The sequence below is a fragment of the Tamandua tetradactyla genome, chromosome 5, assembly GCF_023851605.1.
Source record: "Tamandua tetradactyla isolate mTamTet1 chromosome 5, mTamTet1.pri, whole genome shotgun sequence".
Lineage (NCBI taxonomy): Eukaryota > Metazoa > Chordata > Mammalia > Pilosa > Myrmecophagidae > Tamandua > Tamandua tetradactyla.
Window position 1 is genome coordinate 85,223,985 of NC_135331.1, and position 27,442 is coordinate 85,251,426.

General features: G+C 42.9%; 1 protein-coding gene across 1 annotated transcript; it reads left to right on the forward strand.

The window, feature by feature from the left end:
* The first annotated feature begins 5,030 nt into the window (after positions 1-5,030).
* LOC143684330 (tripartite motif-containing protein 10-like) lies at positions 5,031-25,469 on the forward strand. The gene is given in 11 exon segments (XM_077161191.1): positions 5,031-5,241; positions 5,244-5,455; positions 16,083-16,178; positions 16,775-17,005; positions 18,141-18,163; positions 18,888-18,931; positions 18,934-19,002; positions 19,595-19,714; positions 22,019-22,069; positions 23,790-23,903; positions 24,327-25,469. Coding segments are annotated over 11 exon segments (1,686 nt in total). The 3' UTR covers positions 24,842-25,469.
* Positions 25,470-27,442: the final 1,973 nt, after the last annotated feature.

Consider the following 27,442-nt stretch of genomic DNA (forward strand, 5'->3'; position numbering starts at 1 on the left):
CATCAAGACAGTACTTTTTTGCCTAAGACTGTGGTGTTCTGTGGCTGGCTGTCGGTGATCCTTGGTCTTTAGTTTGTCACATGGCAAGACACATGGCAGCATCTCCTAGTCTCTTCCTCCTTTTCAGGGTTCTGTTGATGCTCAGCTCTTGGCTATGCCCTCGGTAGCTTTCCCTGTATATCTATTTGAAGTTCATTCTCTTATAAATGACTCTAGTAATAGAATCAAGACCTACTCTGACTGAGGTGGGTCACACCTTCACTGAAGTAAACTCATCAAAAGGCCCTCCTTACAGAGCACTTATACCCACAGGGATAGATTAAATTTAAGAACATGTTTTTCTGGGTACCTACAGTTTCAAACCACCACATAAGGATTTACATGTATTACCTAATTTAATCCATTCATAACTCTGTGATGTAGGTCAGATATTATCTCAACTTAACTAAAAGATATTAAGGGGCAGGCTACAGTAGCTCAGTGGCAGAATTCTCACCTGCCATGTCAGAGACCCGGGTTCAATCCCTGGTATTTGCCCATGCAAAAAAAAAGATACTAAGAATGAGACTCAGAAGTACCTAGTCCAAGATCACATAGCTAGTAGAACCCAGGTTGTCTGACACCTGGCCCAGTACTCTATTTACAATAACAGCCTTAGTGAGGAAGCTCAAGTGGTTGAACTCCTCACAACATCAAAATTCTCTATACAATCTCAAGAGGATTGAATCCCTTTAATAATGGAGAACCCACTATCTACCATGAGAATCCATTCCACTCAGTCTAATTAAAAGAAAATCCTTATGAGGAGTCCAATTCCATCTCCTTGATCTACAGAAATGATCAAGTTCTGACCTCTACTGTCACATATAATAAGTATAATTCTTCACATAATAGCCCTGCAAACATCTGAAATTTCTGTAGTCATAAGCAAGGTATATTGCATTAAAAAAAAAGGGCTGTTTTCAGCACGAGTGTTGGTCTGAATGTCCTAGTGAGCCATTACCAGAAACAAGAAGTCTTTCTTAATAACTTTTGGGGGGGCTTTATTAATTTTTTAACTCAAATTATATTTACTGAGTGTACCAGGCACTGGGAAGGTAACAATGAGCAAGTCAGACATGTTCTGTGTCTTTATCTGGTAAATAGTCTAGCTGGAAAGTCAGGCATTTGGAGAGTAGAACAAGGACACCTACTTTAGTCTGAGAGCAGAGTCAGTATGTCCTCCTGTGAGGTGACTTTTCAACTGAGTCCTGAGGTTGAACAAGAATTGACAGAGAAGGAGGGTATTTCAGGTAGATGGAAACAGCTGGTGAGAAATCCTGGATATTAGTCAGTATAGTGGGCCTTCAGGAAAGGTAGAGGAAGCTATATCATAGTGGTTAAGAATACAGACCTAAGTACAAATATAAGAATTTTCTTTCATGAACTATAACAAATATATGACACTATTTCGAGGTGTTAATAATAGGGTGGTATGTGGGGAAAATTTACCTAATGTGAACTTCAGACTATAGTTAACAGTAATATTTTAGCAATTTTTTATCAATTGTAACATGACAACAATGCAAAGTGTCAACAATAGGGGGAATACGGGAATGTTGTTTTTACATAACTTTTGCGTAAACTTAGAACTTCTCTAGTTAAAAATAATGCCACAGTGGCTCTGTGGCAGAATTCTCGCCTGCCATGTTAGAGACCCAGGTTCAATTCCCAGTGCCTGTCCATGCAAAAAAAAAAGAAAAAGAAAAATATATAGTAATAATATTAATAATAAAATTATGCTGGATGAATGAAGCCAAGCAAGGAGTACTATATATGGTATGATTTCATTTGTATAAAATGTAAATATAAATAAATCATAGAGGCAGAATTATATTGGTGGTTATGTAGGGCTGGGGAAAGATAGAGAGATTGAGAAGTGATAGCTAATGTGTATGGAGTTTCTCTCTCAGAGTAATGAAAATGTTCTCAAGTTGACTGTGTAATGAATGCACAACTCTGTGGTTATGCTATAGGCCATTCGTTTTACACTTTGTATGGTGTGCTAGTTTGAAAGTGTTGCATACCTCAGAAAAACCATGTCCTTTAATCCTGATTCAATACTGTAGGGTGGAAACCCTTTTGATCAGACTATCTCCATGAAGATGTGATGCGCCCAATTGTGAGTGTGACCTTTGGTTAGATGGAGATATAACCCCACCCATTCAAGGTGGGTCTTAATTAGTTTACTGGATACTTTAAAAAGGGAAACATTTTGGAGGAAGCTCAGAGGCTTGGAGAGCAGTTGCTTCATAGCCCAGAGATGTTTGGAGATGCAGAAAGAAGACACCCCAGACAAAACTGTTTGAAACCAGAAGTCAAAGGACAAGAAGACAGGCTAGCTACATGCCTTCCCAGCTGACAGAGGTGTTCTGGACTCATCCACCTTTCTTAAGTCAGATTATCTGACTTGAGCATTTACCAAACCAATATAGATGGATTGTATGGTATGTGAATATATCTCAATAAAACTGCTTAAAAAAAAAACAAACAAACAAGGTATGCTCATAGTGGACAGTTTTCAGAGTTATAGCAGTTAAAGTTTCGTATGCTTCCAAGGAGTTATGGGGAGGGATGCCTTGAGGGTGGGGGGGTCAGGTGCAGGGTCAATCTTCAGTCAGAAGATGCTATATGTATCATGCACCACTGCCCAGCATAAGTCTGACTGTGGAAGGAATTAAGAGCACTAGATAAGACACTAGGTAGGGCATGAAAGGCAGAGGTTCCAGAATGTGCCTTTAGAGGTGGGGCAAATGTGAGCAGCAGGCTTTGGTGACATCAGTGAAGCTATTACCTGATGTCCAAAGTCTTTGAAGTCTCACATTCATCTGAGCCATTATTCTACAGGATGAAGTAGGGAATTTCCCATGGGTGGGCAGAGCACAGGGACTGAGAAGTAAGGCTATATCAGCAAACAAATAGCTGGTTAGCATTGACAACATTGCTTATAGGAAGTATATTAGTTTGTTAGGCTGCTGGAATGCAATACACTAGAAATAGAACAGCTTTTAAAAAGGGAATTTGATATGTTATAAGTTTATAGTTTTTAGGTTAAGAAAATGTCCAAACTAAGGCACCAACAAGAAGTTACCTTGACTCAAGAAAGGCTGATGCCATCTAAAACACCTCAAATAGCTGGAAGGCACATGGCTGGTGTCTGCTGGTCTTTGTTACCAGTTCCGTTGCTTCCAGCTTCTGATGCCAGGGGTTTCCTCATTAAGCAACTATGGGCCTTCACTTAGCTCCTCAAGGACACAACTCTCAGTTCTGGCTTGCTTAGCATCTCATTGGAAGGCATATGGTGATGTCTGCTGGGTTCTGCCTGTGTTTAGGCATCTGCTTTCTCTGTCAGCACTCCAAGCATCTCCAAACATGTGTGTCTGTCAGCTCTGAAGCAGCTGTTCTCCAAGCCTCTGCATCTCCAAGTGTCTCTATCAGCTTTGCACCTTCTCCAAAATATTTCTTTGTGAAGGATTTCAGTAAACTAATCAAGACTTACCCTGAATGGGTGGAGATACATCCCCATCTAATCAAAAGGCCACACCCAAAATTGGACACACCACATCTCTTTGGGCATAATCTAATCAAATGCTTCTGCCCTACAATGTTGATTCAGGATTAAAAGAAATGGCTGTCCCCACAATATTGGATCAGGATTAAAACATGGCTTTTCTTGGGTACATAACAGTTTCAAACCAGCACAGGGAGCAAACTCCAAGGCCCAAGACTGAGAGGCTGAGGTCATTATACAGTCTACAAATATCCCTCAGGCACCTGCTATATACCTGATACCATACTTGATGCTGGACAGGACCCAGACTCCTGGAAAGGGTCCAGGAGGAATAAACAGACCCCCAGTCTTTGGAGGACAGATGAAAGAAAGTCTCCAAGGATATACAAGACACAGATCCTTAGAGCCAGGGCAAAATCAGCCATACAGTGGACTACTCAGCAATGAAAGGAAATGAACCATTGCCACATAACAAAATAATTATGCTAAGTGAAAGAAGTTGGACGAAAAGAATACATACTGCATGATTCCATTTCTACAAAGTCCTAGAAAAATGCTGTATGATTCCATTTATAATGCTATATGATTCCATTTTTTATCCTGTATGATTTATAATCATTTATAATGCTGTATGATTCCACTTTTTATCAGAGCACATAGAATAATGGAATCATACAGCATTTTTTCTAGAACTTTGTAGAAATAGAATCGTGCAGTATGTATTCTTTTTGTTCTTTCACTTAGCATAATTATTTTCTTATGTGGCAATGGTTCATTCCTTTCATTGCTGAGTAGTCCACTGTATGGCTGTGCCATAGTTTATTTGGCCATTCACCTGTTGGTGCATATTTGGGTAATTTCTAGGCCTTAGCTATTACAGATAAAGCTACATTGAACATGAAAAAAAAAAAGTGCAGGCCTAGACTTGGACTGCCTGAATTTGAGTATTTACTCCACCACCACTTAACTCTATAACCCCAGACAAGTTGACCCCTTATGTGTGTTTCCTCACCTGTAAAATGGGTGATGTTTTAAGAATGTTGTGAGGATTATCTTATTCGTGTGAAGTGTTTAGAACAGTACCTGGCTCATGTTGATACTTAACTGTTTGCTCTCATACCTGGAGGGAAACAAGGTGGGAGAGAGAGACAGGCTGATGATATAGGCCAGACTTCATAAGCCCTCCTTTGTGTGACATGGTAAACAGTGAAATGAAGAGGAGACTTCCATTTTGAGAATGTCTCAAATTTAGCTGCAGTATGGAGAAGAGAATGAAGGGGATAAAAATATGTGTGTGGGAATCAATTAGAAGGCTATTAAAGCAGCCTGGCATGAATGGCATATACATTGATGCCATTCTAAACAACTGCTATTCCCATCTGAAATCCTTTCTGAATTCCTAACCACATCCTCCTCCTGTCACACAGCATAAAGTTAGTTAAGAAGGAATTGCTGAAGCTACCTTGAACAGCAGCACATCATGGCTACTGGGCCCTCTATTGGGAACCTCCTGGAAGAGGTGACCTGCAGTATATGCCTGGAGTACATGAAAGACCCTGTGAGCATCCTTTGCGGCCACAGCTTCTGCTTCGTCTGCATCACTGAGTGCTGCTTAACTTTCAAATCCACCAAGGGAAGCAAGTCCTGCCCATTCTGCAAGAAACCATTTCAAGAGAAGGACATCAGGCCCAATTGATTTTGGCCAGCTTGGTCTCCAGTCTCCTAACGTTTGAGGCTAAGAGTGAGAATACAGCCCAAGAAGTTTTGTTCTGTGAACGGCACAGGGAAAGGGCCTCTTTCTATTGCCAAGAGGATGAGCAGTTCTTGTGTGTGGTTTGCAAAGACCTCATAGAGCACAAATGCCATTCAGTACTGCAGAAGGGGAAAGATCCTAGATCTTACAAGGTAGGTAACACCCTTTTACTGTCTTTTCTAACCTGGGAATAAACCTTTGGGTGGCTTCATTATTAGCTTTAGCACTATTAGAGAAAAATAAATTATAACACAATTCTAAATGCAACAATAGTTCTCTTCCAATTCTGCTTCATATTGTTAAAAATTATTTGCAAATGCATTCTAATTCCCTTCTAAAATTCTCAGAGACCAGAAGGCATCACAATTTTTCTACCTGTAGGAGACAGAAAATTCAGTGTTACTATAGGACTTCACAGACTTTCAGAAATCCCCTTGAGATTTCTGAGTGTAAAGGAAACATCATTGGACACAAAGTTGAAAATTGAAAATAGCAACAAAACCCTGGAAGAATAGGACTTTTATTTGAGGTAGGCCATATACCTGGGCAAAATAAAAGCACCATGCTATTTCTAGAAAAGTGAAACTTGGGTATATTAATCAGGTCTTTTTTGGCTGAAAATGGCAAAATCCAACATAAGCTTGTTGAAGTAGGGATGTATTTTCCTGTTTAACAAACTAAAGGAAAAGCAGGGTTGCAACTGAACCTCAGCTATAACTAGAACAGGGGCTTGAATGTAATTAAGACTCCCATCTCTTGTTTCCTCTTTTTTTCTGCATTGGATAAATTTTTCCAAACCTGTTTCCTGTACAAGCCATAAACATAGCCATTTCTAGTTTCCTACCTCTCATCTTTGCCAACGAAGAAAGACTGAGAGTCAACTTCTCTGGTCCCAAAGTAGAAAATCCCAGAAAATAATTTTGATTATCCTAGTCTAGACTTTTGATCTAGGAATCAAATACCCTAGTCTATCAGTGTATCCAGATAGGCTAAATTATACTACATTAAAAACAACTCTTACATCTCAGTATCTTAATGCAAAAAGGTTTCTTTCTCATGTTACCTATCTATTGCAGGTTAGTGAAGGGGGTTTTGTTCATTGCAATTACTTGGACACCTAGGCTCACACAACAGCCACCATTTTGAACAATGGTTATTGCCATGTCATGGGAAAAGTGAGATCTGCAGGATCCTATGACCAGCAGTTAAATGCGTAGCTGAAAAGAACTATATAGCACATCTGCTAACAACTAACTGGCCAGCACTAACATGGTATCCCCTCTCAGTCCCCACACAACCATGACTTGTAATCCTACCATGTGCCTAGAAAGGGAATAAACAAAAATATTTGGTGAACAACTCTGATGATACCACACCTTAGTTATGCTCTTCCTAGACCTATCAATAGCAGCCAGGGATGGAGATGGAGCTGTTTGGGGGATTGTTAAGATGTAGATGATATCACTTGAACCATAGTGGAGGGTGAATGGGAAGGTGCACTGTACTGGTGAGATTCTATTCAAACAAATCAAAGAGTTTCTACTACTTGAGTAAGGAGTAGGCAAAAAGCTATTTTCTTAAAATAAAAATTTAATCACTCCACTTCTTCCTTGGGACTCACAAATTGGTGCCCTAGACAAAATAACTTCTACATTTTTCATCTAACAATAAAATTCTGTTCCCAACCTCCTGAATTGTCTTTAATTGCCTGGAAACCACAGGGGATATTGCCTTTGATTTATACAAGTCTATTTTCCCTATAGTTTCTTCCCTACACTATCAACACTTGGCTTTCTCCTTCCTTCTACCATAAAACTGCCATCTTACTCTTCATACAGTCTCTCAACTCTGCAGAGTATCAAACACATCATGATTCAGGCTCTTGACTCCATCATTCAACGTTACTTTATTGTCTGAATAAGAGGTCATCAATAATATAATCAATAGAATAAAAGAAATGGGAAGTGTATCATTTATAAGATAAGTGGTCACAGAGAGAGGATGAATTGGTCAGGGAAGGTTTACTGGAATTCCCTGCTTAATGATCCCAATATTGACCTCAAGGTACTCTCTCATTTAACCTTAGTCATATTCCTTAACACACTCTTGATTAACTCCCCCATCCTATTTCTTTTTCACTTTCTCTATAAAACCCTTTGAATCTCTATAGATTTACTTCTGAATCCATCATAAACCTAGTTTAGGATGATGTGAGTTGCGGTGTCGGTAGCCGAGGTTTCTCGCGCTCCGCCCGCCTGGGGAGGCCGGGGTTTGCTAAGTCCCGGTCTCGAGGGGTCTCCGCGCCAGCGGACAGGGGATGGCGGTGATCAGTCGCCTCCGGGGGGCTCGAGCTGGTTTCGGAGCGCACGCAGTCGACGAGAGAAATGACGACCACGGGACCAGGAGGAGATAGCAAGTCTGCGCACCAGGACGTTTATTTGTGGAAGTACAAGGGTTTATATAGGGGTAAGGAGAGGGTGGAAATAACTGGGAGAAGGGATGGTGTTTAATAGTGATTGGTAGGGTAGGATATGTGTTTGTTTCTAATTGGGGTGCGGGGTTTATACGTATGGTTATATTAGCGTGATAATGAGTTAAGCAGGTATGTTAATGAGTTATGCCATATTACAATGTGTGGTTAGCTTTTTTCCTATCAGGTATGAGAAGCAGGATGGTATGAGGTGATATATGCAGTTACTATGCTATCCTATGAAGAGGTAGCTAGCGTGTGGGGTGATATACTTGTCATAGGTTGCTGGGCAGATAGCTAAAAGCTGGGGCCGTTTCTAAAAGAGGAAGTTAACTGAGGCCTAGTTTGGTTGAGAAGAATCTGAAGCCTAAGGCCTAGGAGCATAAGTATGGCTATGTATACAACAATTCCCCCTCTTGTTTTATTAAAAGGAGAGGAATGGGTTGCAAGTTGAGGAGAGGGGATGAAGCATGCCTGTTAGGCCACAAGTGGTTGGTAGGCTCCCTGGGGGCCTGCGAGGACAGGGCTCGCCTCGTTCGCAGGCCACGCACCCCAGAGGATATATTAATCCTCTGAGTGGGCAACACTTGCCAACCATACTTGAGCCTGCTGGCGATTGCTTGCATCCGAAAAGGGGCTCTGAAGCTCGAGGGCAGCTAACGCAAGTAATTTTGTTCGTTTTTTATGAATTGAGATTTGTTTACAGAGGCAACGGAAGAGTAGGATGGTAATAATAATAGTGATTATAAGAAGGCCGTAGAAAATGAGATTAGAAGGCTGAGGAAGGAAGTGATCTTGCGAAGGAGGTCGGAAAAAAAAGAAGCTGAGATTTTGGGGACTACCGTGTTTTCAATAGCAAGTATTTGTGTTTGAAGGTGATGAGTATAGTTCCAGAAGGACTCGTTATAGGAGGTAAAGATCCAGTCACGCAAGGTAAGGCGGGGTTGGGAAGTGTTAACGAGAACAGGGGTAACACAGAGGCGGGTAAAAGGGTAACGTCCATCGCACGTGGAGGAAGCGAGTTCATAGAGAGCTGAGACATCGAGGGCTAAAAGGTCAATTTGTTGTTGCAAATTGAAGACGGCACGGTGCATGAGAAGATTTAGATTGTTTTGGTTGCCCAGTGCACCAGCGGCAGTTTGAGTGAGGTTGTTGATGACGTCTGCGGTCGTAGATGTTTGGGAGAGCGCAATGGCTGCCATGGTAGCAGCGGCTACAGACGCGACGATTGCGGCGGCGATCGCGGCAGATATACCAAAGTCTCGCCTGCGGCGGGAGATCGAGGGTAGGTCCTCGGTTCTAACCGTATATGGAAGCTGTGGGGCTACCCAGGAGGACACGTTTAGAGGGATCCACATTAATCGGGGCTGTAAAACAATAAAGGCATATGAATAAGAGTTGTTCCAAAAATTCGCGAGGACACAGTCTTCGAAAGTATTTGTACTGTTGCAGAGAAAGAAGAAGAATGGCGGGTTGACGAAGATGGCGGTGTGAACGGAGAAATTACTGACCCAAGAAAAATCGCTAAGATCGAGTAATGGGGGCTTGTATGGTAGGGGGCCAGAGATGGCATCGCGGATGACTGTTGCCACCTCGACCGGCATGACGCCTATGAGAGGTCGCAGATCAAGACAGGAGTATCCGCCACATAAGTAGTGAGCAGTAATTTGATTGTATATACCAGTAGTGTTGATATTATTGCCAGCGGTATAGAGGGTAAAGGAAGTAGTTGGATAAGGAGCGACTGGGTGATGGCAGTTTTCCCAGGAAAATTGGCTGAGGAGCGGTGGGGAGTAGAAAGGACGAGTCCAGTTATGCTTATTGCATAGGGGGGTGGGCGGACGGGCATGGTGATGGGGGTTGATATCGGCATGGCTGCCCGTGGCTTTTCCAGGGAACCACCAAATAGAATGAAGGAGATATCCAACAATTTTGTAATAGCCGTGTTGATTAAAGGCACTGTGAATGTGGATCGCGCCGGCATAGTCAACTATGGCGCTATTCCTGAGGAAAAGACAGTTGGTGTAAGAGTTAGGACACGGCATTTTCGCTGAATTATTATTAAAGTTCTGGAATGTGGTTAGCTTAAACACGAGCGCATCTTTTGGCGGGCAGTGATCTGAGATGTTCATAGGGGCCTGGGAAGGCAGAAGAAAAGGGTCACAGGGAAGCTGGAGTGAGCAATTGCTGAGCTGAAAGGAAGGAAAGAAAGGGCTATTAGGGGTGATGAAGAGAACTCTGGGGGGACATTGGATGGCGGCCCAGAGTTCTGCGGCAGAGCCTGTAGAAGCAAGTGTTAGCATGATTACAAGGAGTTGGGCTAAGGTGGGGCGCGGATCGTTGCATTTAGCCCGTGCTGCGTGGTATAGAAGAAAGAGTCGTCTTTTTTGGCTTGCTGGGTCTTCCTGCGGGGAGTCTTCTTCAAGGACCAGTTGAGTCATTTGATAGACCATCGTCCTCATTCTGCGTCGCTCGCGTCTGCTTGGTCTCCGTGGCTGGTCTGATGTTTCTTGCTGGGATCCAGATTGATTGTGGCTCATTTTCTGGAAAGACACAAGCAAAACCGCGCCCCTGGGCAAGGAGAGGGGCTGGCCCTTGCCACGTATTGGTAGCTGGGTCACGCCAGCGAACTGAAGGGACCAGGGAAGGCCTGTATGAAGGTCCCCAATGTTTATGCAGGGGAGATAGTCCTTCTTTATCAAATGTGAGTAAGTTGAGGTGTATGAGGGCAGCTGTGACAAGGTCACCTGGTGAGGCCTGAGGGAGATTACTCCTCTCTTTTTCTATTTGGATTTTTAGCCTGCGATTTAAAGATTCCACCATGGCTTGTCCTTGTGGGTTATAAGGGATTCCAAAGTGGTGGGTGATGTTATAGAGGTGCAGGAAGGCTGCAAAGGAGGCGCTGCGGTAGGCAGGGCCATTGTCTGTTTTTAGGTCCCAGGGAATTCCCATAAAGAGTATTCCCTGATGAAGTGCTTTAATGCAGTGTTTGGCGGCTTCCCCTGGTAGGGGAACAGCATAACACATGCTTGAGTAAGTGTCTATAATTACATGCAGATATTTTAGACGCCCGAACGAGGAGATGTGGGTGACATCCATTTGCCATCTGGCATTGGGCTTAAGGCCACAGGGATTTACCCCTTGCGGCTGCAGGGGCCCAAGCGGGGCAAAAGGCGCGCACGTTGCGCAGCTGCAGACTACGTGTTTACAGGTTTCCTTGGGCAGGCCACAAAGATGGTGTAAGGAGTTGGCCGAAAAGTGAAATCTGGAGTGGAGTTGTTTGGCTGTATTAATGGAGTCACCGAGTGTGTTGACAGCTGAGACAGAGACTGCTTTATCGGCTGCTTCATTGCCAGCTGCAAGCGGTCCGGGGAGGCCGGAGTGGCTGCGAATGTGTGCAATGAACCAAGGTGCCTGCCGCCGCTCTAGGAGGAGTTTTAGATCGGTTAGAGCATCATCGATGGGTGTAGAGTCAGGGAAGAAGGTCACGAGGGCGAGTACGCGACAAACTTGGAAAGTGTATAAGCTGTCAGTGAAGATGTTTAATGGCTGGTGTTGGTATAAATTGAGTGCTCGTGTTACAGCAAGGATTTCACCAACTTAGACTGAATGCTGATTGATATGAGTGAAATGTTTAGGTATGTTTTGTCCGGGATGAAAGGCCACGAGAGCGAATTTGGTTTTTGATGCATCGGTGAATACTGTGGTCGAGTTTGGAAAGGGAGCTGAAGAGGGGAATGGATGAGAGGGATTTTGGAAAGGCAGGTGTGATATGCCTTGTAAAAGGCGGTGGCTCGGGTAGTGGTTGTCAAAGTTACCTGAAAATGCTTCTAGGAGTTGGTGTTGTTTTGGATTAAAAGGTCAGTTTGTTTAGCATTCAGTGGCCAGATGATGGTGTTGGGTTGGACCCCGAAAGTGTGAAGGGCAAGTGTGATTAAGTCTGTAGCCAGGTTGATCCACATTTGGATCACCGGGCAGATTTTTCTGAGCTTGCTTTTAGCTAGATGAGCCCACAGCAGGGGGCCCTCTTGCCAAAGCACTCCTGTAGGAGTGAGATAGGTGTTTAAGATTAAGGCCTCTAGGGGGCGGTCAGGATTAAATCTGTTGAGGCAACAAGTATTGAGTGACTCGTTAACAGTTTGAATAGCCATTTTAGCTCCGGTTGTGAGCTTGATGGATCGCCCTACCGCTGACGGGGGGGGGGGGGGCTCGCGGACTTGCGAAGTTTAAAAAGGGGCTGAAGATCAGCTGTAGTGATTGGTAAGGCTGATCGGAGCCAATTAATTTGCCCGCAGAGTTGCTGGAGCTCTGTAAGAGAGGCTCGTTCCGGAATGGCCAATTTTGGCGCTGCAGGAGTCACATGCTGGTTAATTGTAAACCCCAGAAAGGAGAATGGGGATTTGAGTTGGATTTTGTTTGGCTGTATTTTTAGGCCTATTGCTGTAAGGTTGGACTTTAATAAATTCAGCACTTGGTTGAGCTGTGCAGGTTGTTCTGCGGCTATTAGGATATCGTCCATGTAATGGATAAAATAGGCCATGTCCCGTAAGGGGGCTATGGCGGTGTTGACATAGGCTTGGCAAATTGCAGGGCTATTGCGCATACCTTGAGGAAGAACTTTCCACTGGTATCGTTCAGCAGCGCCAGCATGGTTAGTGACAGGGACCGTGAACGCGAATCGGGGCCTATCTCGCTCATGCAGCGGAACTGAGAAGAAACAGTCTTTAATGCCTATAGTGGCTATGTGCAGGTGAGAAGGTATGGCCACTGGGTGCGGTAATCCAGGCTGCGGGGAGCCCATAGGCAGAATGTGTTTGTTAATTTCCCGCAGGTCATGGAGAAGTCTGAATTTGCCGGAGGCTTTTTTGCAAATGACAAATACTGGTGAGTTGTCTGGGCTAGTGGATGGTTCAATATGACCAGCTTCCACTTGCTCCGCTACAAGGGTTTTAAGGACAGTAAGTTTATGGGGAGGTAAGGGCCACTGCTCCACCCATATAGGCTCCTCTGTGTCCCACTGCAGAGGAATGGGTGCAGGAGGTGTTACGCAAGCAGTGGCGTAAATCATTGGGGGGGCTGCGTGGTATTGCTGGCCCCCACGGCTGTGGGAATGGCTCGTCCCCAGAGGGCTTGGCCGATTGTGGTTAGGAAGCATTCTTGAGGGGGCTGCGTGGTAATATATGCCCCCAAGGCTGCTAGGATATCTCGCCCCCATAAAATTTGGTCAATGGTGTTTAGGAAGAGAGGCCTGAAGGTACCAGAGTGGCCTTCCGCATCCTCCCATTTAATGGGAATGGCGGAACACAGAGAGGGAGCGGAGCCCGTGGCTCCAATGACGGAGGGTCCCTCCTCTGTTTTCCATTGGGTCATAAAGCGTGCAGGTAGACATGAAATTTCTGCCCCAGAGTCAACAGTGCCTGTATACCAGCGATTGTTTATTTTAATTTCGCGGATAGGCTTGTTGGGTGTTATAGAGATTGTCCACATTATGGCTTGGGGCCGGTTTTGATCCAGTTTTGTGTCTCTTGGGAGCGGGGCTGAGACATGCCCCCTTTCAAGTTTAAAGGCTGTGCTCTGCTAGAAGAGCGGCAATCCCGAGCCCAGTGATAGCGCTTATTACAGCGAGGGCAGGGCGTAGGAGGCCTGCGTTGGGGCCTGTTTGGCGGTGGGCTAGGTGTTGTGCAGTTTTTAGCAAAATGTCCTGTTTTGCCGCACCTGAAACAGCCCGATGTTAGGGTCATGGCCGTGGTGATGCCCTGGGCCAGTGAAGCTGCACTAGAGTCTATGTTGCTACATGCAAGGACCCAATCATGCATGGCTTTTTCCTTAATGGGCAGTATCGCCTGCTTACAGGCGAGATTAGCACCCTCGAATATAAGCTCCTTTGCAAGGGCGGTTTGTGCTTGTTCCCCCAGCACTTTTCGTTCGCAAGTTTCTGTAACTCGCGAAACAAATGAGGCAAAGTCCTCGTCCTTCCCTTGAGTGAGTCTGGTAAATTTTTCAGGATTAGCTGCCGAGCAGGAACGGAAGGCGCGTAAAGCGACCTCTCTTAATTGGAGCCAAAACTCCGGAGGAGCTTGTTCATATTGCGCTGGAAGGGAGTATAAACCCGTTCGGGTATATGCTTCTGCTGGGAGATTAAGTCCAAGCGCCTGACCAGTAACAGCCTGTTTTTCTGCCTCTGAATTAAAATGTGCTCTCCAATCAACGTATTGACCGGGAGTGAGAATGGCTCGGGCTAGCGAGGTCCAATCATGGGGAGTGCACAGCTGTTGTGATATTTCCTCTAAGAGGTGGCTGGCATAAGGACTACCAAAGCCATCCTCTTTTACTGCTTTGCGGAGGCGCTTGACCTCCTCGGGATTGAGGGGGTACCACGGGAGGGGGCGCTGGGGGGTAGGTTGTATATTCAGGGGAAAACAAGCAATGGGTGGCGGCAGGAGAGGCTGCGGGGTGAAGGAGTTGCCGGCAGTAAAGGGATTGCGGGCATTAGCAGGCGGCCAAGATGGCATGGCCGGCTGGAGGGCAGGAGTACAAGATGGCGGGCAGGGTGGGGCCGAAGTATAAGATGTCGGACAAGGCTCCTCCCTCTGTGGAGGGGGGGCGGATGGGAGGCACTTCCCTTTTTTGTTTGAGGGAGAAGGAGGAAGTGGCTCGCAAGATGGCGAGGAACCGCCCTTCTTAGGAAGGGCGGGGTAAAGGCACTTCCTGTTTTCTTTGTCTCCGTTCAAACAAGAAGGAGGAAGTTCGCCATGTTGCCCTGTCGCCAGGTTGTTAAGCTTAGGAGGACAGAGTTCGAGCTCGTTATTTAATTGCTCAAACAAGGATTCGGAGTCCGAGTCAGAGTTGTGATGGGACTCCTCTGAATTAGCTGAGTTTGCTGCTGATAAGGCTTCTTGGGGGGCGCCACCGGATGGTGGCCACGAGCTGTGAAGGCAGGAGCGGATAGTAATGAGCGTAGGTAAGAGTCCGGGGGGGAAAACGCTTGTTTTCGTGCTCCATTTTTTGGGTGACCCGATCGATGAGTTGGTCATAGGTAGCAGGGTCCCACAAGTGGCAGGTGATAAGCCATGGGTTGAACGGGAGCAGGAGGTCCCAATAAGCTTGGAGCTGGCGAACCGAAACTTTGCATTTATGAGTGTCTAGCAGGGCTGCCAGCGCACGAACCTGCGGCGCTTGGCGCACCAAAATGCGGTTGCCCATTGTATCACAGTAGAAGGAAAGAAAAGTAAGACTACTGTTTTAATTTATGGCAAAAATACAAGAATGTTAATGCAAGCTATTATGAGTAGAAATGTTATGGCGAGCAAAATTCTTTGAAAAGTATCCCAGTCGTTTGGGGCAACTTCTGCCAAAATTATAGCAAAGATTACAGCAAGAGAGCAAATTAAGAAAAGCCAATAAGGCGAGTATTTCATGGAGAAGGGCTTTAGAAGGGCTTGCTCGGAGTCCTTAGTATTAAAGGACGAGCACGGGGTCCCTCACTGTTAGGGACGGGGTCACTTACCAGTCGAGCGCGGTGATCGGGGCTGGCGAGAAGACGGAGAGGATGGTCCCTGTTCGGGCGCCAGTTGCGGTGTCGGCAGCCGAGGTTTCTCGCGCTCCGCCCGCCTGGGGAGGCCGGGGTTTGCTAAGTCCCAGTCTCGAGGGGTCTCTGCGCCAGCGGACAGGGGATGGCGGTGATCAGTCGCCTCTGGGGGGCTCGAGCTGGTTTCGGAGCGCGCGCAGTCAACGAGAGAAATGACGACCACGGGACCAGGAGGAGATAGCAAGTCTGTGCACCAGGACATTTATTTGTGGGAGTACAAGGGTTTATATAGCAGTAAGGAGAGGGTGGAAATAACTGGGAGAAGGGATGGTGTTTAATAGTGATTGGTAGGGTAGGATATGTGTTTGTTTCTAATTGGGGTGCAGGGTTTATACGTATGGTTATATTAGCATGATAATGAGTTAAGCAGGTATGTTAATGAGTTATGCCATATTATAATGTGTGGTTAGCTTTTTTCCTATCAGGTATGAGAAGCAGGATGGTATGAGGTGATATATGCAGTTACTATGCTATCCTATGAAGAGGTAGCTAGCGTGTGGGGTGATATACTTGTCATAGGTTGCTGGGCAGATAGCTAAAAGCTGGGGCCGTTTCTAAAAGAGGAAGTTAACTGAGGCCTAGTTTGGTCGAGAAGAATCTGAAGCCTAAGGCCTAGGAGCATAAGTATGGCTATGTATACAACAGTGAGTCCTTGAATATATGAAGTTTTTGAGATTAAAACTGTTGATTCATGAAAAACATGAGTGTCCTATTTTTATAGGATCAAATCCAGAGCTGCATGGTAAGTCTGAAGAAAGAGAGGGAGGAGATTAAGAAGATGAAGCAGAAGGGAGAAAAGGCAGTACAGGTCTTAATGGTGAGTAAATCATGGCTTACTTCTCTCTATTAGAGTTTCCTAGCAAAGGGATCCAGGTTGACTTTCAAGAGAAATAAATGACTCCCCTCTTCTGGCCTGATTGGTCATGGAAAGATAAAGAGACAAAAAAGGAAAAGAGATAAGTTCCCATACAAAGGAGAATATGAGAGATCCAACATCATTTGCTGGGTAGGGAATGTAGTCACAGTCAGTGGGTCTGGAGAACACAGAAAATTCTTTAGCTCCCATTTTTGACCTAGGTGTCCACTTTCAGTAAATTTTCATTATTTCAGTTCCATCTCCTAAATGTCCCAATTCACGTTAACTACTCCAGAATGATCTGTTCATAGTTGCTAGACTTCTGGGGAAATTTTTTGGGAAGCAAACTGTGTTCCATGTTTGAACACTGAATGGTGCATAGAAGTCAATCCTTAGAGTTCAATTCTCTTTTTGTTTGTTAAATTTCATACACATTTACCCACCATCTGGGAAACAGTGTAAGGCTCCATCAAAGTCTAACCAACAAGCCATTCGTATTCCTTGATGAGTCATGTTCACTGGGTCTCCAGGTTTCAGATCATTTTCCTTTACTCTAGAACAAGATACAAGACAAAAAGCAGCAGGTTGTGTCTGAATACAGACAGACTTGGGAGCTCTTGAAAGCTCAGGAACACCTATTCCTGGCACAAATGGGGGAACTGGAGAAGGAGCTCAATAGTGGAGAAGATGAATATGTCACCAAAGTGTCCAAAGAACTGACCTATCTTGACAGACTGATAAATAAGATGGAGAAAGAGACTTCTCACTCAGGGATGGAGAACCTTAAGGTAAAAACACAAAAGGCCTTATCTACTGCTCTTTCCTTTTCTTCCCATCTTCTCCATCTTTGTCATCATCATCACTGATAACACAAGTGATGCTTAGTACATATTCTTCCAAGAATATTTTTAAATTCATTAGGCCCTTTTTTAAAATTTTTATTAATAAAAACAATCAACATACAATATAAACATTCTTTTTATCACATAGTTGTATATTCATCATGATAATTTCTTAGAACATTTGCATCAATTCAGAAAGAGAAATAAAAAGAAAACAGAAAAAAATTCATACAAACTTTACCCCTTACCCCTCCCTTTCATTGATCACTAGCATTTCAATCTACTAAATTTATTTTAAAATTTGTTCCCCCTATTATTCATTTATTTTTTTATTTATTTTTTATTATTATTTATTTATTTTTAATCCATATGTTTTACTCATCTGTCTATAAGGTAGATAAAGGAAACATCAAACACAAGGTTTTCACAATCACAGTCACACTGTGAAAGCTATATCATTATACAATCATCTTCAACAAACATGGCTATTGGAACACAGCTCTACATTTTCAGGCAGTTCCCTCCAGCCTCTCTGTTATACCTTAACTAAAAAAGGTGATACCTGTTTAATGCATAAGAATAACCTCCAGGATAACCTCCCAATTCTGTTTGAAATCTCTCAGCCATTGACACTTTATTTTTGTCTCATTTCTCTCTTCCCCCTTTCGGTCGAGAAGGTTTTCTCAATCCCTTGGTGCTGAGTCCCAGCCCATTCTAGGGTTTCTGTCCCACATTGCCAGGAAGGTCCACACCCCTGGGAGTCATGTCCCACTTAGAGAGGGGGGAGGGCAGTGAGTTTGCTTGTCGTGTTGGCTGAGAGAGAGGCCACATCTGAGCAACAAAAGAAGTTCTCTTGGGGGTGACTCTTAGGCCTAATTTTAAGTAGGTTTCATTAGGCCCTTTTAAAGTATATTTTCTTGGTGCCCTGTAAAGGCTTCACAAAACATATGGAGATGATAGGGTAATAGTAAAGGTTTGAGCAGGAAATAGACCTTACTCTTTGGAATTTATCACTTTCTCAAACAACCAAAAAGGGCACAAAGATGGGGAAAGTGAGCTCTGCTATTTTATTTTTTTTTAGGATGTGAAGAAATCAGACAAAAGGTAATATTTCCCCTTATCCATCCATCACAGATTTCCCCAGTACCACTGAATCATAAATGTCCTTTCCCCAAATGTCACTGCTGGCACAAAATAATCCAACTGCCTGATTTGGACAAAAGGCTATTCAATACGGAGACAACAGAGGCACACCTGGCTGTATGAATGTTAGAGGGAAACACCTTATACCAGCCACTGGTTTCCATGGGAGGACATTTACCTCAGCACACTTCTAGTCTTTCTCTACCCTCTACTCATGGAGCCCAGAGAAAATGGAGTTAGCTTTATATAACTGGTAAATTGGGGGAAATAGCTGGACACCTTAGCTTAGCACCTCTCCCCTTCCTTTTGGGAAAAAGACTACAACAAAGTCTGATTCCTCTCTGTTCTTCCATGCTGGCAGTTGTGGAACTTGTCCAGGAAGGATTATCCTTGATGGGATGGGTGGGTCTATCTAATTCTGGGTGTCAGTATTAAGAAGTCATTTGGCTCTTATACTATAAACTATGCCCTTCAATTTAGATGTTATGGGTCTTAGAAACTATATATAGATAGTCCATCTACCTTATTTTGCTCTATTTCTCAACTTGGCAGGAAAGAGAGGGGCTGTTTTTCAAGGGCCCCCTCATCTATTACAACAATGATTATACCTCAGGCTTGAGGAACCTCTGACTCTAAGAGCAGGGTATCTAGGGATCACTTAACTACTGTCCTTTCTTTCATTCAGGTGGAAATGGGTTCAGTTTCCAACCCCCATTGCAGTGTCCCTAGCCCTGAAAACAGAGCCCTCAGTATCACAAATAAGGCTGATATAATACAAGAAAGACTGAAGCATTTCAGAGGTCAGAAGTATACTTGCTCTCACTCTCTTGCTCTTGCCTCTACCTGTTAAGAGAGAAGAATTTGTAATGGACTGTTAGATTAGGGGACCCTATTTTTTTTTTAAAAATTGCCTATTTGGAGAAAGGAAAAGAACATTTTCTAACCAGGAGTCACCCACAGAAATGCTGGAGGTCTTTGAAGTCAATAAATCTGTGGAATGAATTATTGAGTACCTCATAGATGCCAGCATTGTGCTTAGTGATTTCATTTTTCTCAAATATGCTCACATTACTTATTATCCCTTATTTGTACTTATGATAAAACTGAGGAGAAATTATGTGATTTGCTCAAGGTTACACAGTTGGGAGGCAGAATCAGGATTTGAACCCAGTTTTCCTTCAATTGAAAGATTATGCTTTTTACTACATCACTCTTTACCTTTTTTCAAAGTGATCTAACAACAAAATGAGTCGACTTTATGAGTCTACTGGGAAGGCAGCTGCTCTTAATGAATTCATCCAACAGCGAGGCAAGCTTAAGGCAAAATTTTCTGCCCCTTCTCCGTCTAAATGAACTCTCCCTCCACAGTAATCAATCCTCTATTTTTTCCAGAGGCCTTGTCAGTTGGCATGGAGCAATGTCAATGGAAATCTGGGAGTGGCAATGATTTAAGCACCAGGAAAAAGGATCCAGGACAGCGCAAGATGAAGCTTACTGTGGCAGCTAAACAAAGTGAGTTTACACATTGGGTTATAAAAAGAGGAAGAATATTTTCCTGCCTCCTATAAGTAAAGAAGACAGGGAAGCTCTTTAGCAGCTTCTCCCCCTCCCCATTTTGTAATAGTTTCTTGGCACTTGGATTCTCCAAAGGCCTAGAAGAAAGCAAATTTCCTGAAGTGCTGAAGATCACTGAGAATCATTCTTGGAGTCCATTGGAAAAGAACTCAAAGCTCTGGAGCAAAAAGGGGTCTTCTATATTTTCTGTGGATTTTGACTATCTGTTTTTTTTTAATCTTCTGTGAGATTAGAGAATTGAAAGGGCATTATATCAGTGAAACTCACTGAATACATGATATCTTCTCCAATATTATTCCAACCATACCATGTGGGAATCCAACTGGTAGAGAAATCTAAAATGTATTGGGCTCCTTTTTTTTTTTTTTTTTTAAAGACAGAGAGAAGGAAGGAAGGATAGAAGGAAGGAAGGAAGGAAGAAAGGGAAACATTTTTAAACATTTTCTTGTTTTATTGTATTCTGTTTCTCCGTTTTTGTTACATGGGCTGGGGCCGGGAATCAAACCGAGGTCCTCCGGCATAGCAGGCAAGCACTTTGCCCGCTGAGCCACCGCGGCCCGCCCTATTGGGCTCCTTTTGAGGGCCAGGTCCTTTCAGTTGTGATGCTGCAGTTAAATGACCATTGTCCCCAGTTTCTCCCCAACCAGAGCTACCTAGCCATCCTTCCCCTATGGGGGCAGAGTGGATGCAGTGGACATTTTTTTTTTCTTTATTAGAAAAGTTAAGTTTACAGCACAATCATGCATAAAATATAGGATTCCCATATACCACCCTATTATTAATACTTGCATTGGTGTGGAACATTTGTTAAAATTGATAACACATTTTTATAACTGTACTATAACTAAAGTCCATGGTTTAACTTAGGGTTCACTGTGTAATGCAGTTCCATGGATTTCTTTTTCTGTTACCATATATATGATCTAACATTTCCCCTTTTAATCATTATTGAGAGATGTATTTCAGTGCTGTTAATTATGTTCACAGTGTTATGCTCCCATCAGCCACATTCATTACCTAGACATTTTCATCATTCCAAATAGGAACCCTGTACATTCTAAGCCTTAATTTCTCATTCCTTATCCCCACCCCATCCTCTAGTAACCTATATTCTAGATTCTGAGTCTATAAGTTTGCTTGTTCTAATTATTTTAAGTCAGTGGGATCATACAATAGTTATTTTTGTGTTTGACTTATTTCACTCAACATGATGTCTTCAAGGCTCATCTATGTTGTCACATGTATCAGGGCTTCATTCCTTGTGCAGTTGAATAATATTCTATTGTATGTAATAACTACATTTTATTTATCAGTTCATTGCTTGATTGACACTTGGGTTGCTTCCATCTTTCGGCAATTGTGAATAATGTTATGAAAGGAATTTGGTGTGTAAATATATGTTTGAGTTCCTGCTTTCAATTCTTTTGGGTATATACCTAGTATGGGATTGCTGGGACATATAGTGATTCTATACTTAGCTTTCTGAGGAATCATCAAACTGTCTTCCATGGCAGCTGCACAGTATACATTGCCACCAGCAATGAATGAATGTTATTTCTCCACATCCTTACCAACACTTGTAATTTTGTTTTGTTTTTTCTTTCCAACAGCAGCTATTCTAATGGGCGTGAAAGGGTATCTCACTGTGGTTTTACATGGGCAGGCACCGGGAATCGAACCCGGGTCCTTGGGCTTGGCAGGCAAGCATTCTTACCTGCTGAGCCACCATGGCCCGCCCTCTCACTGTGGTTTTGATTTGCATTTCCATGGTGGCTAACAGTATTGAGCATGTATTCATGTACCTCCTGGTCATTTGTATATCTTCTCTGGAGAGATGCTTATTTGAGTATTTTACCTAATTTTTAATTAGGTTATTTGTAGCCATGTTTATTTTACTGCAGTGCATGACTAGAGATTAGAATTGGTGACTATCTCACTGAAAGATATATGCCTCACAAACCTTAATAGCACTCATCTCTGTACAACCCTGAGAAAATAAGTCTAAATAAGATAGATGAAGCTACAGAGAGTCATGACTGCCTGGAAAATTTAGGATTTAGAAACAGTAAATACATAAACAATCATTCTCAAGCTTATAGATGAGAATAAATGAATTTATTAAGCCCACAGGTCAATAAGTGAGAAAACATGATGCATAAGTGGGAGTCCTGACTCCTAGTTCAGTGTGCTTTCCAATATACCATGAAGGGTTGGAGACTAATCTGCTTCTTTTCCACATAGAAAATGTGGGGTCCAACTGGAGCCAAACATCCAGGCCACCAGAAGCTACAGGTATGTCTCAGATGGGTCTGTTCCCTGCCCTGGGTTATGACATTTGACCATAAAGTGTTAAACTATGATTGATAATATTTTAATAGGTGGTGCCAAATAGCAGAAAGGTTCTTTTTTCTATACACCTCACAGAAATGTGTTTTCATTTCAAGCCCACTTTGTAAACAGGTTAGTAATAGAGAGGAAAAATGAAGAATCAAGGTTAGCTATCAAACAGAACCCCAACTTTTATGAGTGATAACTATGAGAAGTCATAAAATAAATGAGCTGCATGCAATAATGAGGATGAATTGCAAAAAGAGAACTCACCACATGAGTGTGAGTAAACATGCTCAAGAAAACTATTCATTGGATGGTCAGTTTAGTTGGGCACCTTAAATACATGGAGTCTTGAATAGGCTGTGAGGTTTTGTTGTTTTTTTCCAGGTTAGTGTGATGCCCTGATATAACCCAGAGTAGTCTGGGAAGTGAATGAAGTATTTGCAAAGTCCCCTTGGGTGACTGGGGAGAAAGGAGGAAATATTCAACTTCCCCATTTGGAGAATTTCTGATATTCTTGCAAGCAGTGGAGACAACCAAATCAATAGGCTGAGCCCTCAATCTTGGGGTTCACCCCTATTAAACTTACTTCTGCAAAAGATAGGCTAAACCTACTTAAAATTATGCCTAAGAGTCACCCTCAGAGAACCTCTTTTGTTGCTCAAATGTGGCCTCTCTCTCTAAGCTAACTCCACAGGTAAACTTCCTGCCCTCCTCCCTACATGTAACATGACTCCCAGGGGTGTAAATCTCCCAGGCAATGTGGGACAGAACTCTGAGAATGAGCTGAGACCTAGCATCAAGGGACTGAGAAAACTTTCTCGACCAAAAGGGGGAAGAGAAAAATAAGACAAAATAAAGTTTCAGAGGCTGAGAGATTTCAAACTGTCACAAGGTTATCCTAGATGTTATTCATATGCATTATATTAATATTCCTTTTTAGTTTATGGTGTATTGGAGTAGCTAAAGGAAGTACCTGAAAATGTTGAGCCATTGTCCCAGTAACCTTGATTCTTGAAGATGATTGTATTAAGATATAACTTTTGCAATGTGCCTGTGTAATCGTGAAAACCTTGTGTCTGTTGTTCCTTTTATCCAGGGTATGGATAGATGAGTACAAAAATATGGATAAAATAAATAATAAGGAGGATAAGGGGTAAAATAAATTGGGTAAATGAAAATACATAGTGGTCAGTGAGAGGGAGGGATAAGGGATATGGTATGTAAGAGTTTTTTTCTTTTTTCTTTTTATTTCTTTTTCTGGAGTGATGCAAATGTTCTAAAAAATGGTCATAGTGATGAATATACAACTATGTGATGATATTGTGAGCCATTGATTGTAAACTACATATGGAAAGTATGTGTGTAAAGATTTGTCAATAGAAATATTTTTTAAAAAGAAGAAAAAAGAAAACTATCCAAGGTAAAAACATCTCCATAAAGCTAAAAGACCAACTTAGACTTCACAGTCAATGAAGGCAGCCCAATTTCCTTCCCTGGTGGCATATGTACAAGATTAATAAATATCTGTGACTCACATAACAAAAGACCCTCAAAGGTCTGTGTTCAGAGAACACTGTACTTAAAATAGCATAGTGGGCAAAGTCTGAGATTCTCTGGTGGAGGAATCAATTCAGACTTAAGTCTTTTAAAAGAAATGTTGATTTTCTATTTCATTTAGAAGTCATGGCCATCAACCCAAAGAGAGACCAAAAGATGCCTAGAATTTTTGTGAACCACAGTTTGAGCTCTCCACATCAGTCAGAAATGGCTTCTGTTACAGCAACCACAGAAAGAGAGTAATGGAAATTAAAGAATAGAGACCTAGTGGAAAATCCTTTCCCTCATGTGGAGAATGCAGAAAATGGGAAAAGTAAGACCAGTCTCCAGCAGTTATATTAGAACTGACCTCTAGCCATGCTATCCAAGTGATTGTACACAAACCACTTCATCTTTCAACTTCCTCTCCTGTAAGGAATAAGTAACATATTCCTTTTTTGCCTCCTGGAGTTGCTGAGCCTCAAATGTTTACTTCTTAAATTGCAAAATGCTATGTAAATTTAATAGTATTCAGTAATAATAATAATGATTTCGCCCATCTTACCGAGGAGCAAACTAAGGAACAGATTGAAATTATTTGCTTCAAGTCTAGCCAGGAGTAGGATCTCAGTCTGTTTTCAGTCCAGTGGAGCACTAACCCACTGCTCTCTTTTTCTAGCAACAGAAGTGGTTCTGGACCAGGACACTACTCACCCAAAGCTCCTGGTCTCAGAGGATGGGAAAAGTGTGACCATGAGAGGCTCTCTGCAAGGGCCATCTGCTCATCCCAAGAGATTCGACACCAATGCCTATGTGCTGGGTCGAGAGGGCTACTCCTCTGGGACCCACAGCTGGACAGTGGAACTGTCATATTGAGGAAACTGCATCCTAGGGGTAGCTCGAGAGTCAGTGAGAAGAAAGGGAAGGATCTCCCTCAGTCAGAGGGAGGGAATCTGGGCTGTGAGGACCACCAGGGGACAGTTCTGGGCTCTCACTATTCCAGAAACCAAACTATCCTTAGATGGAAATCCCCAGAAGGTAGGGGTAACCTTAGATTTCAGGAAGGGGCAGGTGACCTTCTCTAATGCAGATAAAGAGGCCACCATTTTTACTTTTCAAGATTCTTTCACAGGAAAAATAGTCCCATTCTTTGGGCTCTGTGGTCCAGGGGCACAGCTGACCCTGTATCCCTGAGATGTACATGGAATCTTATGAAAACCTACTCCAAAATAGGTTTTAAATGGCATGGGTCAGTGGTTTCTATCATTTTAGACCTATCTTGGTCATCAGTGAGGAGATGACAGTGACAGTTTCCTTGCCATCACATCCATCTGATTCTTGAGGAGAGCAAAAGTTCTATGTCCTTCACATATCAACTGGATATGCCCACTGACTGCCAGTAGAAGCCATGGCATGCATGTTCCATTTCCTAAACAGAGGTACTGCATCTGTTTCTCTGAGAGCGTGCCAGGAATCCAAATTTTCAATAAGCATCCTAGGTTGTTGTATATACTAAAGCTTAAGACTGCTGCTTTGGATGGTGGAAAATCTAGGGTTTGGGGCTAGAAATGGGAAAATGTTTTAAATTTTAATATGCTGGCAAATTATCTGGGGATCTTGTTAAAAGGCAGCTCCTGATTCCTTAGGTCTGAGGTTGGGCCTGAGATACTGCATTTCTAACAAACTGAAGATGAAGCTGATATTGCTGGTCCTTGGATCACAGTCTAAAAAGCCAGGACCCAATGGTTTTCCAAGCTTTATCTGGGCTAAAGAGAGACACAACCAAACATGGTTCTAACTCTCCTTTTAGTCTCTAAGGAGAACTCACACTTTTACCTCCAGTCAGGCAGGTCCCATGGACACAGAAGTCAGGCTTACATATCCTATTTCATAGCCTTCTCACCATGGAACTCTTTCCTATAACTAGCTTCCCCAGCTATTGAGAGGAGTAAGCAGTTGGTTTTCTTTCTGTATGAAGTAGCTAATGAGAAAACAAAAAACTTGCACGTGATAGGGAAATAAAATATTTTGAAGTAAAACCATAGAAGGTAATGAATTTGCCATCCTTAGACATTAGACATTAGACATTCCCCCAGAGAGCTAGACAGATCATTTTCCAAAGTTCCTCCCAAGTTTGGGATTCTTGAATTCTTTCGGGTAACACCTGTACTATCTTTGTTCTTTTTTTTTAACTTAAAAAATGAGCTGCATTCAAATATTTTCTGAAAGAATTCAAAGATAAAACATGGCCCCTTTCTATGTTCCAAAAAATTTTGTTGTGGGGTTAAAAAAAAGACTCATCTGAGATCAAAGAGTTGAATCCAAAGGATACAGCTCTTTCTTCTAACATACCTTCTACCTCTGGCTCAAATGAATTCTCTTCTCTGATGTACTTCCCCAAGCCCCACATGCTCAATAAATTGCACGCAGTGAAAACTTATCTATGTCCCTGCCTCTCTGACCAAATTCTATGAGCTACTCCAGGGCCAGGATCACTGCCCTTTGCATTTCTGAATTCCTAGAAGAATTCCATGTTGGTGTGAAAAAATATCCTGAGTGAATCAAGTTTACTGGTTGAAAGCAACATGAATAAATACACAACACAGTAAGTAAACGTTCCACAATGTTCCACAGCCTGACAGTGTCCTACAGGATACTTGTTCCCCATAGGAAATACAATCCAAGGTCGTGTATAATTCCCCAGAGGGACATTAATTTGCATTGGGGTGGATTAGTGCACAGTCATGCTAGTTTTAAGTGGAACAATCCTTGGGAGGCTCTGGATTATTCAGAATTTGGAGCTGGCTTGGATGACTATGTCCTGTGCCTATGAGTTGACCTGGCAGTTTATTCTAGCTGGATCTTCACTCAGTCTCTCAAGGTATGCACAACATTTTTTTTTTCATGGGCAGGCACTGGGACTCGATCCCAGGTCTCCAGCATGGCAGGTGAGAACTCTGTCTGCTGAGCCACCGTGGCCCACCCTGCACAACACTTTTTGCACACTCAGACAATGGGTTAGACAAGCCCTCTCCTCTAAGGCCCAGTCACCAAGCATTCCTTCCATGGGGCAAGTTTGGAAGTTTCCACTTAAAATGACGCCACTTCTTGCATCTCATATTTTCTAACACTGGTACAATGGCTCCCAATCTTTTCACCACCAAGGAGGCTTTGATAACATCGTCCCTCCCTATGTTTTTAGATGGTTCTAACTACCAAACAAATTTTCTAAGTGATCACTTGTTTTCTTATACTGTTTACCCCCAGAGATATTTTTAAGATCAGCATGAAGTAGAAAAGACTACATCATTTGCAATATTGGAAATAAGTTCCAGACCCCCAGTTTAGGTCCCAGACCAGGCTAGCTCCCCTAGATGGGCTATTAAAACTTGGGTTAATAAGAATCAGTTGATTGTGTTCTGTTTTACTACCATAGAAGACACTTCTTTCCTTTAGAATTATGAGCAATGGAGATCTATGACTGAAACCTCCTAGGTATCAGGCACTTTATACATATTACTCTGTTTAACCACTCCAGTGAAATAATGTGATGTCAAAGATGAGAAATTTGAACCCAGAGAGGTAAAGTCATGTAGCATAAGTCATAAAAGCAAGAAATGACAGAGTAAAAATTTACATCCAGACACTGGGTCAAGATGGCGGCTTAACAACGTGCGCATTTTAGTTCGTCCTCCAGAACAACTGCTAAATAACCAGAAACAGTACAGAACAGCTCCTGGAGCCACGTCAGTGACCAGACACACAGCATATCCCAGTCTGGACCAGCTGGACCAG